This window comes from Megascapheus bottae, chromosome 8 (assembly GCF_031878675.1).
Source record: "Megascapheus bottae isolate mThoBot1 chromosome 8, mThoBot2.hap1, whole genome shotgun sequence".
NCBI lineage: Eukaryota > Metazoa > Chordata > Mammalia > Rodentia > Geomyidae > Megascapheus > Megascapheus bottae.
In genome coordinates, this window is record NC_143516.1 from 43,951,931 (window position 1) to 43,974,179 (window position 22,249).

The 22,249-nt window shown below is 34.1% G+C and overlaps 1 protein-coding gene across 3 annotated transcripts in view; it reads right to left on the minus strand.

Annotated features, from left to right (window-relative positions):
- Grik2 (glutamate ionotropic receptor kainate type subunit 2) overlaps window positions 1-22,249 on the minus strand; it is a 533,349-nt gene that overhangs the window by 80,420 nt on the left and 430,680 nt on the right. For 2 of the 3 annotated variants that reach the window (XM_090338373.1, XM_090338375.1), the window contains exon 14: window positions 20,418-20,635. In XM_090338373.1, coding sequence (XP_090194499.1) covers window positions 20,418-20,635 — 218 coding nt within the window. The remainder of the gene's footprint in view (window positions 1-20,417; window positions 20,636-22,249) is intronic. The other variant, XM_090338374.1, reaches the window with a different exon arrangement.

A 22,249-nucleotide genomic window follows, 5' to 3' on the forward strand; every position in this document is an offset into this window, starting at 1 on the left:
TCATAAAGCGGAGGAGTTATTTAAAAGACCTGATGCAGAATATGCTTTCTTAGGCTTTCACATTTCACTTGCTCATCTGACTCCCTTGATTGTGTGAGTATTTATTAGAAATCACTCAGCCTCTTTCATTTCTCCACACACTAGAATCAGCCACACACTGACAATTTGTAGAGCACTTCCACAATATCCTTGGTTACATTATGCACTCAAGAGCAACAGGTAACTTTAACATTCAAGTCCTCTTTGTATCTTGCTTTAGGAGTTAAAATCCAAACAATTAGAAAAGAGTAGATTTTGTAGTGTGCTTGTCTTCTTCCAGGAACTGTCAGCCTTTTAAAAAACTATCCTTACAATGGAATTCTATGCTGCTGTCAGAAAAAACGACATTGCCCCATTGTTAGGAAATGGAAAGACTTAGAAAAAATCATATTAAGTGAAGTAAGCCAGACTCAAAGGAACTTAGGCTCAATGTTTTCCCTCATTTGTCCTAATCAGTAGAAACCTTGGGCTCTCCTAGCAGAGATTTGCAATAGAACAAAATCTTGATACATAAGGCCATATAGTATGAAGCAAATTGAAAGGATCTCCAGGATATTGAAACAAAAGCCATATAATGAATGATTGTTGTCCTTCATGTACTATGTTATCTCTCATCTCTTTTGCTGTCCCTTGGTTATCTCATATTGTTACAGTATCTCACTTTGTTATCTGATATATTGGATATATTTGTATTTGGTTATTTGAAATTGGATAGGAAAGGGGGGAAAACCAAGATGGGGGATGGGGGGGAGGGTAATGGGGACCAAGACATGTGAAAGGGTATCAATGTATGTGAATTAATGCACCTTCTATCTGGCAAATGTCATGTAACCATTTTATTAATTACAATGAAAATATTTTTTAAAAAACTATCCTTTCTGTCAGCCTAGAAACCTATAGAACACCACTTCTTTCATCTCATTTTTCCTGATTTCTTCCTTGCTCTGACCTAGGACAATCAATCACATCATTCTTTATGCCTTTTAATTTTCTTATTTCTCCCACAAGAACTGTAATAAAATAGAATGTCATTATTGATTACATACTGGAAGTACCTAAATTGATTATTTTATGTATTAACTTATTTATTTGTTGGAATGAAATAACTCTGCTTTGGAAAATGCTTATAAAATATATCAGTTCTCTTGGCAACATGTTTTTGATGAGGATTCTGAACTACATCTTCACATTATTCTTTATAACAAAAGTAGACATTTGATGTCGGTTATTAACATTCCATTGCTTAACAGCATTTGTGTAGCTGGAGACTCTGGGTTACATTCACAGCACTAAAAATAAACCATGAATGTAAGAAATATATGCACAGTAAAAATTCAAAAGGTATAGACTAGACTAAAAATTTAGCAAAATAATTATAACTGAAGCTGAAGATAAACCTTCTCTCTGGTTATAGACATGGATGCTTTCATGAGGGTGACAAGGTTGAGTAAGTCAGAAATAAAATGTTTTATCTTTTGAGTCGTTACTATGGGCAGATGTTTCAGCAGGTTTTCCAATCTAGTCCAATATGCAATACAGTATTATAAAGCTGATCCTGTATGCATTAAAGCAAATATCCAAATATCAGAAAGTACATGATAAGAAGTGGCCGAGACATGTATTTCTGATAGGATCAGAAAGGGTATACAAAGGTATTTACCTCTAACTAGGCATAACTTGTTACATACACAATCACACACATACACATACACATACACATACACATACCACACATCTATTCATGTACACACATATCTTTTAAGTATTTAGAAATAGTTTTATTCTACATTCAGAATATTAAAGGGAAGAGTATAGGAAACTACTACATCTGACTAAGAGCAACCAAAGTACAATGGTGTTGGAACTGCAGCTGTTCGAATCTTTCAGTTATCATTACAGACCAATGGCTCATATGTTGCCCAAGCATAGAAGCAAGATATGGAAAATGAGAAATCTGAAGCTCTTTTCGAAAGAAATAATTTGATTTGGTGTAGAATATGAGTAAGTTCAAAGTACACTGTCTGAAACACAGGAAATTCTGAGGATAAAGGATTCAGTGGAAACTGGTAGAACCATGTCATATTATTGGATTTTTTAATACTATATTGGTGAATTGTTAGCTTTGTATCATATAGAGAAATAATAAATAAAAATTATGTCATTAAAAGGAAACCTAGACATATAGCTGTATGATTTCATCAGTTACAGAAATTCAAAACTTTGCTTAACATTTGTCCAACAAACACTGGACAAATAATTCAAAGTTATTTGCAAATCACATCAGAAGATTTTACATTTACTTCCACTGTTGTTTTTTTTTAAGGCTTTGTGTGTCAAGATTTTGGTAATATAACTGCAAGATGGATTCAATCTGATGTTTTGACTAACTATAACATAATATAACCCTTATCTTTAAAAGTTGAGATTCCTGCTATACACTTTGTATGTGAGCCTGCCTTAAGGGGACATAGAAATTATTTAACTGGTCTTTGCTCAACTGGAAGTGCCAAATTCCTCTTACTGAAGCCTAAAAAACCCAGAACATCGTCAAATTGGAGGAAAATAAAATAAAAGAGAATTATCTAAAGAAACTAGATAGATTTTTTTTATTTCTGACAGTGATTTCACAGCAAAAGAAGGAATAATTTGAAATCTGCTTTTTTAAAGTTTCAATGTGATACAAAGCTACCAGAAATCTATAAAACAGGTTAGAGCATTCACAAAGTTAAAAAATGGAGAAATTTAAAAATATCAAGAGATAGAAAAGAAAATTAATATTACAATGTTTAAAGGGAAACTATAAAGTAAGATTATAAAAATAATTATAGATAGTAAATGCGGAAATTTTCAAAAGAAATCAATGGCATAAAATAGTGCTGACATTTTTTCTAAACTGTTAGAAGTAAAAAAAACTAGGTAAAATAATGAGAAAGTTCTTTGATAGTTAGGTCATTAAACACAGCCAGCCTGTTAATGCTTTGGACAATTCCGTTCTAGCCCAGGACATGAAATCAGAACCAACATAATTGAAAAGAAGTTTCCAAAGCTGACCAAAAGCACAATTCTGAATGTGTATGTAAAATGTACATAATATATTTTATCATAACCTTTAACAGTTATAAACTTAAAGGGAGTTCATATATCTCAAATCTTGGTCTTTCATTCCAAACTTGAGAATCACAAGAAAGTCCACGGATACATATGTTATTGTTAGCATAAATTTAAGTTGTCAAAACTTTATTAGCCAAGGGGTATATTTAATAATTAAAAGTATTTATTTTCTCAGAGTAAAATACTAAAAGGTGCATGGGTCATAAATGAAGGGATCTGTACCATTATGGAACATTTACAAAATTACATAACACAGTTCTATAACTGTATAAATATGCCATGGCTTTGCTTCAGAGTGGCAATATGTTACCTATTATCTTGCTTAATGATGAAATATAATTTGCTTGTTTTGCCCTAAAACCTTTAGAGTATTTGATTCTATGTCTGACAACTTTATGTACGTACATACACATTGTCATGTATAAAAATACAGAAGTAAAAAACCAATCACATGTGAAAAATGGTTGTATCCAAATTCTGTACTTTGTATCCAAATTCTGTACTTTGACTCTATCTAAAAACTAGTGAATTGGAGCTTATATTACTTGATAATTAGAGTGTTATATTACAAAACATTACAGCTTCAGAAGTCTACAAATCCTTTCCTGGTTAAGTGATTCTACATTCACATATCTCTCACTACTTCAAACAGCCACCCTTGCCACATACACCATAACTCAGTTATCCTGATGTCTCTTATTTTGCTTAAACGTATTTTTACAATCTTTAACACTTTTTTTCTTTAAGCACTGGTAGTCTCCAATCATTTATTTCCCAAATAAAGTTTAAAATCTTGTACAGATTTCATTTAAATTTAGTTATTATTTCAAATAATATTTGTCAAAATTTTTCACAGTTTCTATATTTTGACAAATGTTTATATGGATTTTTTTCAATGTACTAGGAAGACAGCCAAATAGATGCTTGGGAGTATAGTCAAAGTTTTCTGACACAAATTAGTATCTGAAAGTATATATTCAGAAGATCTGCCTTGAAGTAACATAACATTTGGAATCAAAGTAAGGATCTGTCATATGTGCCAAAGCCTATATTACAATAAGGAGGTAAGTTTTCCATATCCAAAACATGTTAATCCAAAATTTCATTTATCTGTTAATAAGACTAGCAAAAGTAGATAAAACTAATTTACTAGATAAGATATTATTCTTTTGTATTAGATTTCCTCAGCCTGGATACCATGTAATTATTCATCTGCTGAATGATATTAATATAAATCTGTATGTAGATAGATTTCTCATAAAGAATTGCTGCTTATAGATCAAGAAACATAGTAGAATGCAGACTACACAGAACTTATTTTTTTGCCAGTCGTGGGGCTTGAGCTCAGGGCCTGACACTTTCCTTGGACTTTTCTCAAGGCTAGGGATCTACCACTTGAGCCACAGCACCATTTCTAGCTTTTTTTTAGGTATATGGTACTGAAGAATCAAACCTGGGTCTTTGTGCATGGTAGGCAAGCACTCTACCACTAGGCCAGACTCCTGGCCCCCACACAGAACTTTTAAGCACAACTTACAACAATAAAATTTCCATTTTTAAGATTTTTTAATTTAACTTATATGTTATTAATAGAAATTGTGGAAGAATTGAATATATCACCAACAAATTGATCTGTTTTTGTTAATAATACTGCTCTTATAAAGCTCTAAAATGTTAGTACTAAAAGTTAACAGAGCTGGAAGCAGGTCTCTCGCCTGTAATCCTAGCTACTTAAAAGATTGAGATGTGAGGATTGCAGTTCAAAGCCAACTCGGGCACTAAAGACCTTGAGACTCATCTCCAATTAACCACTAGGAAGTAGGATGTGGCACTGTGGCTCCAGGGGTAGGGTAGTAGCCTTAAGCTGAAGAGCTCAGGGACAACGCCTAGGTCCAGAGTTCAAGCCCCAGGACCAACCAAAAAAAAAGAAAGTTAACAATTATGTTACCATATTGAAAAAAATTTTCCATTCTTCAAATATAAAAGAAACAAAAAAATTCAAGCCACATAAGGCATTGTAAAGGAGCAAAAATATAAACAATAAAAATATAACATGAGCAATAAGTATTACAGTACTTTATACCTGATACCATCTCCTTTACTAAACATCACTAGTACTGTGATTAAAATTCACACCACAATCAAGGTGGGAAGAAACAGCCACTCTACCACATGGCTTTGGTATCAAAGGTCATTCCAGTATGTTTAAACGCTTGGGGTCACTAGTGAAGTCATCTTGGATTTGTATTAAATGGATTTTTCTAACTTGAAGTCCCTGAGCTCCATATTTGTTCAGAAGTTACTTTAGACGACTTGAAATTATAAACCCTCTCTCTCCCTTTGAGAGGTAATGTGTTTTAAAACTTCCTGTGAAATCACAAAACAGCAGTAGCTTTTTCCAAAATTAACAGCCCTCTCTTCAAACCTTAAACTTCCAGGAAGGTAGGTAGTATCCCTATCTCACACTCCGTGGGAGATGCAGAGCTAAAATCCAACAGAGGTTGAGCCAAAATGATCAGCTTGCTCCTTGAAAAAAAGACTACAAAGTGCAATTCCCCTTGGATAAATTCAATTGGCACAAACAGGCAGACTACGATTCAGTTGGGAAAATGAGTGACACTACTTTGGTTAACTTATACTGAGAAAAAGAAATAAAAATGGAACCTAATGTGCACTTGCTGTTTTCTCTTTTTTCTCATGACTCTATAAACTAGTAGAATCACAATATTTCTGCACACATACGTATATATGCAAACTATGTACAGTACATACATAGTAAGTAATATCTGCAACTGAGACTAATGCATTGAAGAGTGAGTCAGAAAAGTGCACACCCATAATTCTGACAGAAAAGAATAGCATAATAAGGAGAACATCAGGCTCCATTTCAAATTCTGATAAATCTGGATTGCTTTATTTAACTTAGTTTGGGACATCAATCATAGTGATAGCAACAAAGCAAGCCATATTATTCTACTTATCTCTGGAATTCTCCTCTGATAACTTTTAAACTACTACATAGATTAAAAAAAATATCTAAGCCATCAGTTTGTGGTTTTAGTACAGACACTACCATTTCTAGGTGGTACATGGTGGCATAAGGCTATAAGCTAAGCTTTATGGGATATGGAAATCCCCAAGATTAGACAGTGGAAAATATGAAACCTTGTTTGACAAACTAAATCCAAAAACACTGAATGCATGTCTCAAGTGGTAGAGCACTTACTTAAGAAATGTAAGGCACTGAGTTTAAACCCTAGTTTCACCAGAAAAAAATATAGTGGATTTAAACAGAGAAATCCCTCTATTTAAGCCTTAATTCTGAGCATAAATTGTTTATCAACTTAAACGCAACCTCTATTTTTATTTCTATGAGAACCTGCAAATTCAAGTGAAAATCATATCTCTTTCATTGCAGAGGTACAATAATACATAGTAATAAAAATGACTACTAATTAAACAGGCATACATTAGAAATGGATTGTGGCTCAAGTTATAGAGTCTCAGAAATGGGAGTAATAGTTACACACACAATGACATCCATGCACCATTATAGCATTATAAAGAGAAGTTTTATGGTGTAATATAACATAAATGTGTATAGTATATATATTATACAGCATACATATATAATATCTGCTATAACAAGACATAATCTAGCCCTGTATTACACAAGGCAGTCATAAATTTTGGCAAACTTATACTATATCTAGTATCAATAATGAAACACTGTATTAACAGTAGGCTTTAGGTAATGGGGTCCCACTGTAGGGTCATCAATTATAAGAAATGCACCATTCTGTCTGGAGATGCTGCTGCTGTGCATGTGTCCACAAAGGGAATATAGGGAAAAGATTTCTATTTCTGCTGTTTCACCATGAATCTGAAATTGCTCTGAAACAAGACTTTGTTAAAAATAAACTACCTGTAATTTATGGATGAAATTAGAGCAGCAGTATGTTTACTTTTCAGTGTATCAAAAAGTGGACCAGAATATTTTATTTTCTTTTGTCACCTACAAGCAAGCCAAAATCATTAATGAAACAGGAATTCAATTCAATATCAGATGTCAGTAGTAAGGTTAACTGTATTGTATTTCAAGGAGTGTAAACATTCATACTGGAAAAAGAGATTTTTGTCACAGAGTTCAACTATTAAGCTCTACAAAATATAATAGGACTGCTGATAAATGGATATTGAGACGTCATTATGTATTTAGTGCTTAAATAAACAATCCTAAGACATAGACTTATACCTCTAACTTCCTTTTGAAAAATCATAAGCTCCAAGAAGTTAAATAGACTCCTACTCATTGGATATTTAGAGTTGCATGCTGCAATTTAGCTTATACATATAGTCATTATATTAAACTATTCCATTGACTGCAGAATCATTCACATCCCTTATTATGCTGCTTTCCAACTCTTCAGTCTTTAATTATTTTATAATAAATTAAAAAACATAAGCTCATAAAGTTCTGAAAACAGTCAAGGGACCCACAAAGCAAAATAATTTATTGTGCAGCTTGTAATTAGCTGTAATTACAATGTTTAATAAATGAAACACCTACATTTAGAGATAATCAAATCCTTTCACTGAACTCTATGACTGCTATTGTGTATACAATAGGCTAATAACAATCAGAAGCATTATTCAAATGCTGTCAAGAAGTGTAAAATGTAATTTATTGCCAATCCTGAACTATTCTTCTTCTAAAGTAGATTTAATATGGATACTTGGTATAAGAAAAATGAATTACAAATCCTCTACAACTTAACTGTAATTCAGATAGCATATCTTATTCAAACAAAACATTCTCAATCAGGTATACATGCACACACACACACACACGCGCGCGCGGACACATTCAGTCATCTGGGAAGTTCTTTATGAAGTAACAAAAGAATTTCTCTACATATAGTAGGTGAATGAAAGTGCTAACAAATTGTGCATTAGAGAATGAAACAAGTCTGACACGGTGACTACCACATAAGTCACCATATAAAGATGAATTCAATTGTTTTCCATTTTGGTATCGGGAAGAATAGGACATTGTCCCTTTTATTGTGTTCTTTGTTTTGTTTTGGATTCATTTGGTATATTTGTTTTTCAGTTTCACAAACCAATAAAAAGGCTTTTAAATTTTATTCAGTCCTTTCTACTTGTCTATCAGAGATAGAAGGGAAGGTGGAATTAAATGGGGTTCAGGTTTCTTGTGAAAATACATGAGAGAGATAAGATCATTGCCCAACAGAAGGGTACATAGCTTTTGTGTTTTCGCCAAAGAAGAAAAGGAAGTATTGCACTGTATTTCAATGTTTAGAGAGCCTAAGCATTGAAGATGACAGCAGTAGTAAAATTAAAAGTAGTAAAATCTAACAAATCTTCTTTCACATTTTACGAAAAGAAAAAAGAAATATCTATCATGTGGTATGGTCTGTTTACTCTTAATCATTAACAACATAATATTACCACTACTAGTTTTGTCCCTAGGAAGGGTAACAGAAGGCAGATGAACAAAGAAAAAGAAAATTCAACTCACCAAACATTGTGGCTGTTTTTTTTAACATTTATTGTTGCCATAAAAAAGCTTCCCCCAGAAAAGAAAGCATAAGCATAAAAATCCATGAACACAAAGTGCAAAGTATATTATGGATACATATGAATTGCAGGATATAAATCACATAAGTAAAGGACTACATAAAGAAATAAAGATGCTCTGTCTTTTTAGTACTTTCAAGTAGAAACTTTCTGACAAAGAAAGGAAAGGAAAAGAAACTCAGAAAGCAACACTGACCATGATGCCAATAAATACAATTTTCTCAAAGTATCCACATTGTTTGCCTGCTTGTTTAGAAATCAAATAATATTTTTATTCAGCAGTAGATGGACAGTGAATGGGATTTTCCATTTAGTTATTTCATGGAAGAAACAAGCACCTTCGTTTTCACAACGCTAAGGTTATACTTTCAGTAATATTTATGACAGCCTATCTTCTGTGTCCAAAAATATGTCCTGCTCAAATTTCCTTCAAAATGTTGCCTAACCAGTGGCTACAAACTCTCACAGTGAAAACTATGATCTATTATCCAGCACTTGTCATGCCAGCTCACCATCACTCTATTAACTGACTTGAGTTTTCTCACTCCCTGCGGGGCCCTGGCTTCTAAGATTGATGAGGTAAGACATGGAATTTGAGTCTTCCTCCCTGACTTGACGAACATCACAAATGGCCCTTTGGCTGGCAAGGAGGAGAGCAGGTAGACAGGAGAAAGAGAAAAGACAGCCACACTGCATTCCTGAAACTCTGGAATGGCAGCCACCTTGTACACTGCCTGCTTTCCAAGGCAATTTGAAAATCGTTTAGCAGATTTTACACTCGAGTCTAACACAAAGCTTTCTTTCTACAATTAAAGTGCCCCAATGTTGCATTAGGACAGATTGCAAATGTAACAATTAGAAAGGGATTAAACTTCTGTCCCTCAGATATCTCAGAGAAGCGACTTTCTAAGATAAAAGTTGCTGCTCCTTCCAACTTTAACTACACTAAAACTCTAATCACTTCTTATAATTCCCAAAATGGTGTTATCGCTTTCTTTTTTAACTATTGAATTCACTCTGGCAGAGCTCCGGCAATAAAACCCATCATATTCTGATTTTCAGACAGCTTGATAGAACCAATGTTCTCGCTATAGATAAAGTGTAATGAAGCACTTTCTTTCCCATAGGAAAGTCTTTGACTCATATGCTTTGATGCCAACTAGCCTTCGCATCTGCTGCTTCACCATTGATGGCTGTAACTTGGCATGCTAAACTAGTGTCTGATGAAGAAGCTTTACTCAAAGGCACCATTTTATTTCTTGCAATGAGAGCATAGTAAAATGGTGTTGGTTTCCTGTAGGCCTTATGCAAATCCCTGTAATAAACACAGGATCAGGCCTCCCTTACAATAAATTGTGTGTTAGACAAGGAGGAGGAGGAGGGAGACAATCTCCTTGGGTAAAAATAACTCCTTTAAAGGCAAAGAAAACAAATGAATTACTTTATTTAAAATAGGACACATAGGTATCAAAATTTTATTAGATAATAATAACAATTTTAGTATACCAAACTGATTTTTATTAAACAACTTTTTCCATTAAAATACCACCTTCATATACTTTATTACCACTTAATCTAATTTTAAGAGGAATGTATTGCCCACAGCCAAATATTTGGTACCATTCATAAAGAAAAAATGACTTGAAAGAGAGAAATTAACTATTAAAACCTTCACTGCTAACATGTTCTTCTTTTCAGATATGTTATTAAGTAGAATATAAACTAAAGCAACCACAACTATGTCTGTTGTACCATTGTTTGCCATAGTCAAGAAATAGAATCTAACCAAATGTCCCTCAACAGAAAAATGGATAAAGAAAGTGTTGAGTACTAAGAAGTGTTTTTGCTATACGGGGTCTTTTATTATTCCATATGAAATTTTGGATTGCCTTCTATTTCTTTAAAGAATGACATTGGGATATTGATGGGTATTGCGTTGAATTTGTAGATAGCCCTTGGCAAGAATGTCATCTTCACAATTTTGATTCTTCCAATCCAGGACCATGGGAGGTTTTTCCATTTCCTTAGTTCTGCTTTAATTTCCTTTTTCAGGGTTTTAAAGTTTTCATCAAAAAGATCCTTTACATTCTTAGTTAAGGTAATTCCTAGGTACTTTATTTTCTTTGAGGCTATTGCAAAAGGAGTTGCTTTCCTGATTGTTGCCTTGTTCCTCTCACTGTTGGCGTAGAGGAAGGCAGTTGATTTTTGAGGGTTAATTTTATACCCTGCTACCCTTCCAAAGTTTTGAATCAGCTCAAGAAGCTTGGGAGTAGAGTCTATAAGATTCTTTAAATATAGGATCATGTCCTCTGAAATGGCCTATAAACACATGAAGAAATGCTCAACATCTCTGGTCATAAAATAAATGCAAATCAAAACAACTCTAAGATTCCACCTCACTCCAGTTAGAATGGCCAGGATCAAGAAAACTAATAACAACAGATGCTGGAGGGGATGTGGCCAGGAGGGATCACTACTAAACTGTTGGTGGGAGTACAAACTCATTCAACCACTATGAAATGAAGTATGGCAGTTCCTCAAAAGACTAAACATAGAGCTCCTCTATGACCCAGCAATTCCACTACTTGGCATTTACCCAATCATCCAGAAACAAAGACATACTAAATCCACCAGCACAATAATGTTCATTGCAGCACTATTTACCATAGCAAAGATATGGAACCAACCTAGATGTCCCTCAGTTGATGAGTGGATCAACAAGATGTGGTATTTGTACACAATGGGATTCTATGCTGCTGTCAGGAAGAATGACATTGCCACATTTGTAAGGAAATGGAAAGACTTAGGAAAGATCGTATTTTTTAAATATTTTTTATTGTATTTAATAAAAGGGTTACATGATATTTGCCAGATAGAAGGTGCATTAATTCACATACATTGATACCCTTCCACATGTCTTGGTCCCCATTACCCTGCCCCCCACCCCCGTCTTGGTTTTCCCCCCTTCCCTGTCCAATTTCAAGTAACCATAAAAAGATCATATTAAGTGAAGTAAGCTGGACTCAAAGGAACTTAGGCTCAATGGTTTCCTTCATTTGTCATAATCAGTAGAAACCTTGGGCTCTCCTAGCAGAGATTTGCAATAGAGCAAAACCTTGATACAAAAGGCCATATAGTAGTAGGACGCTAAATGAAAGGATCTCTAGGATATAGAAATATAAGCCATATAATGAATGATTGTTGTTCTTAAGGTACTATGTTATCTCTCATCTCTTTTGCTGTCCCTTTGTTATCTCATATTGTTACAGTATCTCACTTTGTTACCTGATATATCAGATATATTTGTATTTGGTTATTTGAAATTGGATAGGGAAGGGTGGAAAACAAGATGAGGGGTGTTTGTGGAGGGAGGGAAATGGGGACCAAGACATGTGAAAGGGTATCAATGTATGGGAATTAATGCACCATCTATCTGGCAAATATCATTTAACCCTTCTATTAATTACAATAAAAAATATATGAAAAAAGAGAGTGTTGAGTGCTTATTACCTAAAGGACATAAAAATGTATTTTTAATATAAAGAGCAGATGAACATTTAAAGAACCCTATCAATAATGAATCTAAATTTACCACTCTGAAGCAATTAGTATTAAGAAACCTATATAAGCTGCAATTTTTAAGCATTGTCTAAGACATTTCAATATGAAGAAGAAATGAATGGACTCCACAAACTTCAACATGTGAAACAAAAAATATTAAAAATAAAATCTCTATATATTGTAAACTACCAAAGTTATTTTCAATTTGTGATTTACAAACAAGTTGGCAAGAATAGCCCTTGGCTGATTAAGTCTATTAGGTTTTTCATCAACCAAATTTTGAGCAGAATATTATATTTTATACATATTTTGTTTTGATTTGCAAAGTGATATTGACAACTCTTCAACAATTAAAATATTTTATCCACAATACGGAAAGGAGTAAACATAGTCCACAAAATTACAGGGTCAGATAGCATACTAGGATAACAAAACTACATCATCTCCAATCTAAAACTCTTGTTTAGAACCCACCTTAATGTAAACATACAGATTTGGGCAAGTTAATGCTAACGGTTTAATGTCAATTATAAGCCATGTTTTTAGTGGCAAATAACTTTCTTAGAGTCAATTAAAATAACTTAATTTACTCCCTAGAAGGTAAGTACACCATTTATTTGTCAAACCTTTCTATGACTTTACTATATTTCCTTATATGTCTGTTCTCTAATGTTCCACTCAGGCAGACAAACCAGCAACGAATTTCTGCAAAGAAACCAGAACATAGCTGGGCGTGGTGGCTCACTCCAGTAATCTTAGCTACTCAGGAGGCTGAGATCTGAGGATTAAAGTCAGCCCTGCACAAAAGGACCTGAGACTCTTTTTTTTTTAAATAACCAAATACAAATATATCCAATATATCAGATAACAAAGTGAGATACTGTAACAATATGATATAACCAAGGGACAGCAAAAGAGATGAGAGATAACATAGTACATTAAGGACAACAATCATTCATTATATGGCTTTTGCTTCAATATCCTGGAGGTCCTTTCAATTAGCTTCATACTATATGGCCTTATGTATCAAGGTTTTGCTCTATTGCAAATCTCTGCTAGTAGAGCCCAAGGTTTCTACTGATTATGACAAATGAGGGAAACCATTGAGCCTAAGTTCCTTTGAGTCTGGCTTACTTCACTTAATATGATTTTTTCTAAGTCTTTCCATTTCCTAACAAATGGGGCGATGTCATTCTTCCTGACAGCAGCATAGAATTCCATCTCCAAATAACCTCTAAAAAATGGGAAGTGGGGCTTGGCTCAAGGGTAGGTAGGTAGCCTGGAGCTGAGAAGCTAACCAACAGTGGCCAAGCCCAGGGGTAGGGCAGTAGCCTTGAGCTAAAGAGCCCAGGCTAAGTTTAAGCCCATGACCCACAAAGTTAAATAAAAAAAGAAAAGAAAACCATAACATAGACTCTCCAGGATTTATCTTAGAGTCGGCAACAACAATGAGTCAGGATTCATCCCACAATAAAACCCTTAGAAATAAATATTTAGCTTTCTCCATCCTGATCTATGCCAATTCACACATTTGTTTATTAGAATCCTCTAAAAATATTATCAAAAAAACATGTAATGCCATTTGCTCTTTGAAAAAGATATAATTCTGTTAAGTAACTTGTAAAGAATAAGATCATAGGCAGAAATTTATTATATCATGCTTTTGTTTGATTTTCTATTAAGTCTGAGTATCACAAAAAATAACCAACTAGCAAAGCAAAGAAATGGAATTAGATGTGATCAGTTATTAATATCAGTATCAAAAAGTAGATATTTCAATTAGTAGGGTTTTTTTTGTTTTTTTGGCTGTCCTGGGCTTGAGCTCAGGGCCTGAGCACTATCCTTGGACTTTCTCAAGGCTAGAGCTCTACCACTTGAGCCTCAGCACCACTTCCGGCTTTTTTCTATGTATGTGGTACCAAGGAATTGAACCCGAGTCTTTGTGCATGCTAGGCAGGCACTTTAACCACTAGGCCAAACTCACGGCCCCCAATTATAGTTTTAATAAATATGTATATAATAGATTCACTCAAGTAAATATTTTTACAAAATTAACAGATCTGATTTGGAGCCTTGATCTCATGATTCTCTAAAAGCTTCTCAAATGATTCTAATGTATTAGTGTCCAGTTGTATTGAGAATTGCTGGCTTAAATATAGACATATTTTATTATACTATTAATTAATATTGTTTTTACAATTTTACTTAAGAATGATTGATAAAAATTGTCTATAGTTAAGGTTTACATCATAATGTGGATGATGAAACAAGCTAATTAACACATCCATTACCTGACAAATTTAACTCTTGTGTGGTGCATGTATGGTGGAAATATTTCAGATCTATTCTTTTTTTTGTGTGAGTCATGGGGCTTGAGCTCAACCTGGGTGCTGTGTCTGAGCTCTTCAGCTCAAGGCTACCACCCTACACTTGAGCCAAGCCCTACTTCCCGTTTTCAAGAGGTTAATTGGAGATAAGAGTCTCAGGTCCTTTTGGTTTTGGTCCAGGCTGGTTTTGAACCTTGATCTTCAGATCTCAGCCTCGTGAATAGTTAAGGATTACAGGCATAAGCCATGGCACCCGGCTTTTCAGACCTATTCTTGAAACATATTTCCTGTATGTGATTTGTTATTTTTTTGGTATTATTACCATATTAATTCTTAGTAGTTCTCTAGGACTAATTCACAATTGGAATACATGACTAAGTAACATTGCACAGATGTTTAAAACTTGTTGAATAATGCATACAAGGAGGTCATTATTGTAATTGTCCCTCAACAAAAGGAAATGTGATATAAAAACACAGCAACTTATCATAGTGATATAATGTTATGTCCTTAAATTACTAAGTTTCCTAGAAACCTGAATGCTATCCAGCCATTCTGGTTTTAGCATGGATACATTCCCTACAATTTTGGCATTTAAAAAAAAAAAACACTGTCCTAGATAACTTAAAATTTTCATTTATCTGAGTATTCTGATAAAATAGACAATATCCTTAACATTGCTAGACAGTGATATAGACTTTTCAGATGTATACATAGGGCAGTATAATGTACAAAAACCAAACCAAAACAAAAATAATAAAAGGGGCCTGGAGCATAGCTTAGTGGAAGAATGCTTGCCTAGCATGCACAAAGCCCAGGATTTGATTCCTTGATACCACACACAGAGAAAAAACTGGAAGTGGTGCTGTGGTTCAAGTGGCAGGGCAGAGTATTAGACTCCAGCAAGAAGTGTCGACAGACAGTGCCCAGGCCCTGAGTTCAAGCCCCAAGACTGGCATAAAAATAAAAGTAAGAAAATAAATAAATACACAAGTTTTTGAGCTAACATACATATTTATGTTAATTTTTGACTTTTAAACTGTTATTTTTTTTAGAATAGAGACAATATCACTTATGAGCTGTAACTTGAAAAGTTATTCCCCTACACTTGGGGAATAAGAAAGAATGTTGGGCCAGGAGTTTGGCCTAGTGGTAGAGTGCTTGTTTATTATGAAGACCCAGGTTTGATTCCTTGGTATCACATACATAGAAGAAAAGTGGAAGTGGTGCTGAGCTTAAGGGGTAGAGCTCTAGCCTTGAGAAAGTTCAAAGACAGAGCTCAGGCCCTAAGCTCAAGTCAAGGACTGGCAAAAAAACAAAAAACAAAAAACAAGAATGTCATTACTAGCTTAAGCTGACTCTGAATATGTAATGATGATCTGATTAGTTATCTCTAAGGCTATTCTGACACCAGTCATTACTAATAAGAATTCAATCCTGATTTTATTGAAGTACCATACATAGTGTCTAAATATCATATTGCTAAAAAAAACTCTACCTAAACAGAGGTGATAAATAATTACAATATATAGTACTTGGTAAATATGTGCACATTTAAAGTCATAACTCAATATGTCTCCCTGTGTTAATCAGTAATTGCTGGATCTTCTATATTAAATCATTTACTTGTATGAAAACTGGTCTGCTTATACTATAAATAACAGACAAAAATTATTACTTGCATTCATTAGAGAATGATATATTTTTATAAGTCTACTCACTAAGCCTATGCTATACATTGAAAATGTGTCACATTTTTATCCTTCCTTTTGAAAATTGTGATTCCCTCTTGTTCAAAAAGTCAAATGACTCAAGTTCTGAAATCATTGCATGGCAGGTTAGCACCTGCATTATCAGTCCAACATAATTTAATTTAGGAGCTCATTGAGCTGATGACATCAGGATAAGTATCAGTATCTACTGAACCTGTTGTAGCTGTATCTGTTCTGATGGCATAAATGTTTCAAGAGTTTAATGAGATCCAACAGTTGAGGTCATGAGGTAAACCACAAAGACTAATACACTTAGCTCTTCTGAGTAATGATGGTTATGTCACAATGTCTTTCATTATTACTTTTAGTATGATACAATGATCCCCTTGATTATTGCTTTCATAATGAATAAGTCATTTAACCTCTCAGTGGCCCAGTTTTCCTATCTATTAAATGAGAATAATGGTAATTACTTCCCACCTTTCTTAAGGGTCTATGAAGAATAATGATCTGGTGGTTAGAACATAATATGTTTTCTCCTACAACAGGAGCGTTGTGAGTTGTGTGTGCAAGAGAGAGATAGAGACAGAGGCAGAGAGAAAGAGAGACAGAGAGGGAAAGGAAGAGGAATAGGGGAGACACAGACAGACAGACAGACAAACAGATAGACAGACAGAATAAACAGCTTTTCTATTTTTAGACATTGGGAGGTAAAACTTTATGGCCCAGATAGAATAATGCAGAGAATTTCACCACACATTCAAATGCACTGACTTTCAACCAACAGATATAGGCAATACTATGTAAAACCAAGGATTCTGAAGAAAATATTTTACTTAACAACAGTATTGTGTTAGTAATTAAATATCGTTATAGCACCTTTGCCTATGTCTTTATTGCTGTCAGAACAAATCAAATCTAGGTCTGATACCTTGAGCTACTTCTTGTTTGTAGTATTCAAAAATACACCACTTTGTGAAACTTGAACTGAAAATTCCAAAACAATCGGGTAACAGTGAAATCAGCAGAAACATACAGAAGATTCTTTTAGAAGCAAAGCCTTAATAAGTATTTTCTAGTTAATTCAAAAAAATAATGTTATCAAATATAGAGAATATATGCTACTCCGTAGCTTATTTTAATTCCTAAATGAGTCTGCACTTATTTGAATTCCTAATTGTTGTATTTTAAAAATTGTATAGCATGGCTAGTATATCCACATAATTTAATAAACCAAGGCATGAAATTAAAATTAGAATCTCTAAAGGCTACACTAAAACACCCCAAAAAATTAAGTTTTGACTTTTTCCTGATTTCAACAGTAAGCATTCAGAATGACCAAAATGACAACATAAGGTAATTGTTAGCTCAGTGATTATCTCTGTATGGTTGTTATTTTAACTGTACATTCCAGAAGGCTTCCATTCCAAAGGAAATCTGTGCCATTGGAAATAAACTTGCTTCCCATCAATTTTCTCCATGTCCTAGAAGTATCCTATTGTGCCAGAAAGGAAAATAATAGATGAAAGGAGATGGTAAGAAGAAAATCAGTAGCAAGGAAAAGTTATGGTAAAACAAAAATGACACTACATATGGGAACTGAACTGAGAACAAAGAACAAAAGGTTGAGAAGTCATACAAAGCAGAAAACAAGATTAGAAAAGAAAAAAACATGATACAAGTTGTTGAGGATAGAAATTGTTTTTGGAATTGGATTTTGTAAGATAAGCTTTTTTCATAATATATTCATTCTTAGAAGGTTTCTACTAATTTTGGAGAAAAAAACTGAAATTAAAACTCTGAAATATCTGTGGGATATAATAATATGCCAATGTGTGCAGAGTAGAATAGCATACCAAACACCACAATTTGACACTGCTGATTACACTGAAAATTCAACTTCAAAAGTTCCTGAATACTGTAATGATTTAAACATATCACATATTCACTTCTTGCAAATTTCTTTACCTGAAAAATGCACTTTTAGCAATTCCAATGTTTGAATACCTAAAAAATGTAAGCCAAGTTTTATAAGAAAGACTCCCTATAATAATTCCAATTAACTAGGAAAAAACACTGGCTTATTTTATTTAATATAGTCAAAGAGCACCTGGTTGAACAAAATGTTTTGTTCAAATTTGGCAGTTCAGTAAATTTAACAAAGAAATAATAATTTTCATTGAGATATATCAAAACTTTAGCCATATGAGAAATTCATTTTGAAAATAAATTTTAAATGGTATTGATCAATTAAATGAAATCTATAATTTTTAAAAAGTTGAACAAAACAATTTAGTATGAGGTTTTTCAAAAAAAATGTATTACTTGACAAATCACATAAAGGAAAACAATTCTACAGTTTCAGAATTTTGCATCCATTTTCTGCTAACTATATAATCCCTTAGGAAAAGATAATTATGTCATATTTAATATAGAATTCCCAAGCAATACACTTTGTGGAACTCTGTAGGTACGTGGTGCTTGCTTGATAAAAGAACTGTCCAGCTTGACCCAACTGATTTTTAAACAATATCTCCCACTTCTACTGTGCATTTGATCTTCCACCTGTATATATATGACAATGCAAGGGAAATACCAGTCCTTAAATTTTTGCCAAACCTACCTACACATCTTTAAAAATAATGTATAAAATAGAACTATAAAGGGGCCGGGAGTTTGGCCTAGTGGTTAAAGTGCTTGCCTAGCATGCATGAGGACCCAGGTTCGATTCCTCGGTACCACGTACATAGAAAAAAGCCGGAAGTGGTGGTGAGGCTCAAGCGGAAGAGCTCTAGCCTTGAGAAAGTCCAAGGACAGTGCTCAAGCCCTGGGCCCAAGCCCAGGACTGGCAAAAAAAAAAAAATAGAACTATAAAATGATACTAACTTTTTAAAGTGAAATGCTATTCCCACTAAGAGTAGTAGGAGAAAGGAAAGAAAAAAAAAAAAAAACAGAAAAACCACAAACACAGAACAACAACCAAAGGGGCAGGATACTCTATATGCCAGAAATTTCACCCCACCACATTTTCCAAGTAAATGTTCCACAGAGTTGCCTCTCTAGAACTCACTTTGAATTCCACAGAGTAGCTTATTTCCAGACTCCATTCCTTGCCAGATATTAAATAGATAAGTATACAGATAACAAGAACTGATTCTTCCTGAACTTGGTATGTACTTCCTCATTTCCACACAAGTAAATGTACACACAAGAAATAATTCCTGCATGTAAGTGTTCTGTTATGGAATAATCAGTGTTTATAGAACTTGAATCTACTACTATACTTTTATTTTGCCAGTTGTGGGACTTGAACTCAGGGCCTGAGCACTGTCCTTGGACTTTTCTCAAGGCTAGTGCTCTACCACTTGAGCCGCAGCACCACTTCCAACTTATTTTATGTATGTGGTACTAAGGAATCGAACCCTGGTCTTCGTGCATGCTAGGCAAACATTCTACCACTAGGCCAAAATCCGGGTCCCAGACTATTCTTTTTTTTTTCCCCTTTAGGGGAAGGGAGGGGAGGCAATACTGGGGCTTGAACTATGGGCCTGGATACAGTCATTAAGCTTTTCTTCTCCAGGCTAGCAATCTACCACTTGAGCCACAGCACTATCCTCAGCTTTTTTCTGAGTTTATTGGAGATAAGCGTCTCACAAACTCCTCTGCCCTGGGTTGGATTTGAACTGCGATCTTTAGATCTCATCTTCCTGAGTAGCTAGAGCAAGTAGGCATGAGGGGCCCGGGAGCCCAGCTATAACTCCATTTTTAATAAATGTATTTACTTATTTCTTCAAATAAAATTTGATCAAGAAGAAATGTTACCTTTGGGCAGATTTTCCTTAAAGAAGAAGCAAATGCATAAGATTCTCACCATTTTTCAGAGATTAAAATTTGTCCCCATGGTCATATACTGACTTGTATGGCTCTGTATACTTTCAGGTAAAGGAAATTAATCATTTGATGCAAATCATAGCATTGCTACTCCTGTTAGATTTATGAATAGACAGAGAATTACTTGTGCCTTATCACATTGGTATGTAACTATTAGTAAGAAAGTAGGACTTACCTTGAAAAAAGTCATGGTTGCACCATCCTCCACTGCTCCATACTCTATCTTGGTTTGTTTAGCTAAATCGTCAGCAGAATCAATAGGGGATTCCATGCGTTCCACTGTCAGAAAGGCGGCTAGGTTAGCAGTATACGAAGAAATGATGATAAGTGTGAAAAACCACCAAATGCCTCCCACTATCCTGGTGGACAGCGCTTTGGGCATGAGCTCAGAACCTAACAGAGATTGGGGGAAAGGTAAAACGAATACAAAGAGTTGGATCAGCAATCAGATACTTTAGTTCACAGTGAAGGGATGGGATCACTGTGTAATAAAAGGTTAAGCCATAGATCGATGTCCTGCTTTCATAATAAGCAAGCAACAACCATTAAAAGAGCAGATGCTAACTCCAAGATAATAGACATACTTTTCAAGTGCTTGGGTTTAAGGATAGTAACAGGAGACACTGGTTTTTAAGATGTTACAATGGACCAGGTAAAACATCACTGCATCACATTTATAATGCTCTAAAAATTCTCTGTAGCCTATAAACTCTATTTGTAGCTGTTCATATTCTTGCTGCTTGGGGGCTCAGATGAAACCTTTAGCATCTGCTTAAATTCAATTTTTTAGTAAGTTTTACACAAGGTTTCATTTTCCATGTGTATATAAGCCCAAATATTTTGTCTCATTTAAAAAGAAATATTGCAAATGAAAAAATAATTTTAATTGCCCACGATCCTTCAGATGGGGTTTTAGTCCAATGTTTATTACCATACATCATTTCCTATGCATAAGCAAACATCTCCCATCACTATGGCTTGCTTTAGTGAGGAAAGTTAGGATAAGAATAAATGATAAAAATTGTCACAAATTTGTTTTTATACATATAGAAATATTTCAGATCATACTACATGGCTGGAGTTGCCTGCCCATAGTATTAATAAAATAATAAGATCTAAGAATAATTTTAATTGATTATTAAAATTTAAAAAACATTTAGATTACCTTAATTTTTTTAATTGGCTTTATAGTTTGAATTTATTTAACACATTTAATCCTTCTGCCACATTACGTCAATAATATGATTGAAATATCAGAATGTAAAGTTTAATTAAAGTATAAACTAAATTTATAGGTATATAAATGTGACCATTATCTTTTTGAATCATTTTGAATCTATAATCAGAAAAGTGTTTCTTAAAAATAGTGAATTTTTAACTGGGTTTCAGTAAAATGGAATGAAGCAAAGATGGACTCTTTTTTGGCTGACTTGTTTAGAGTCAGATCTTCAACATAATCATTGATGCAATCAATGGAATAACACATTCTTGAAGACTGGAAAAGTTAAATAAATTGTACAAGTTAACACTGAAATATGTGATATTATGACTGCAGTTTCTCAAAACAGCCCATCTTACACCACAGTTCATCTTACCCTTGCAATTTCAAACAAACAAAATAAAAATTTGAAAGTAGGAAGAACTGGACATGACAGCCAACTCCAGCTCCAAACTCTACCTACCGCTCTGCAAGGAAAACAAAAAACAAAAATAACAAAAACAAAAAAAAAACAGGAAAGTACCTTTCTGATGTAGTTGCTCCTAGGCCCTTTTCAGACACACAAATGGAACACTGAAACACTAAAATACTTCCAAAAGGACCTGTAGCTGCGGCTGAATATTTTGCTTTTTAATTATTTTTTTTAAAAAAAACAATAAAGTCAAACAAGACTGGGAAAGAAAACAATAGTGGAGACATTTGACAAAAAATGGCCCAATTACCACAAGTTTGTATCTTACCCAAGGACTGAAATTCAGCAAATACCTCGTAGGCTTGTGAATCAGAGC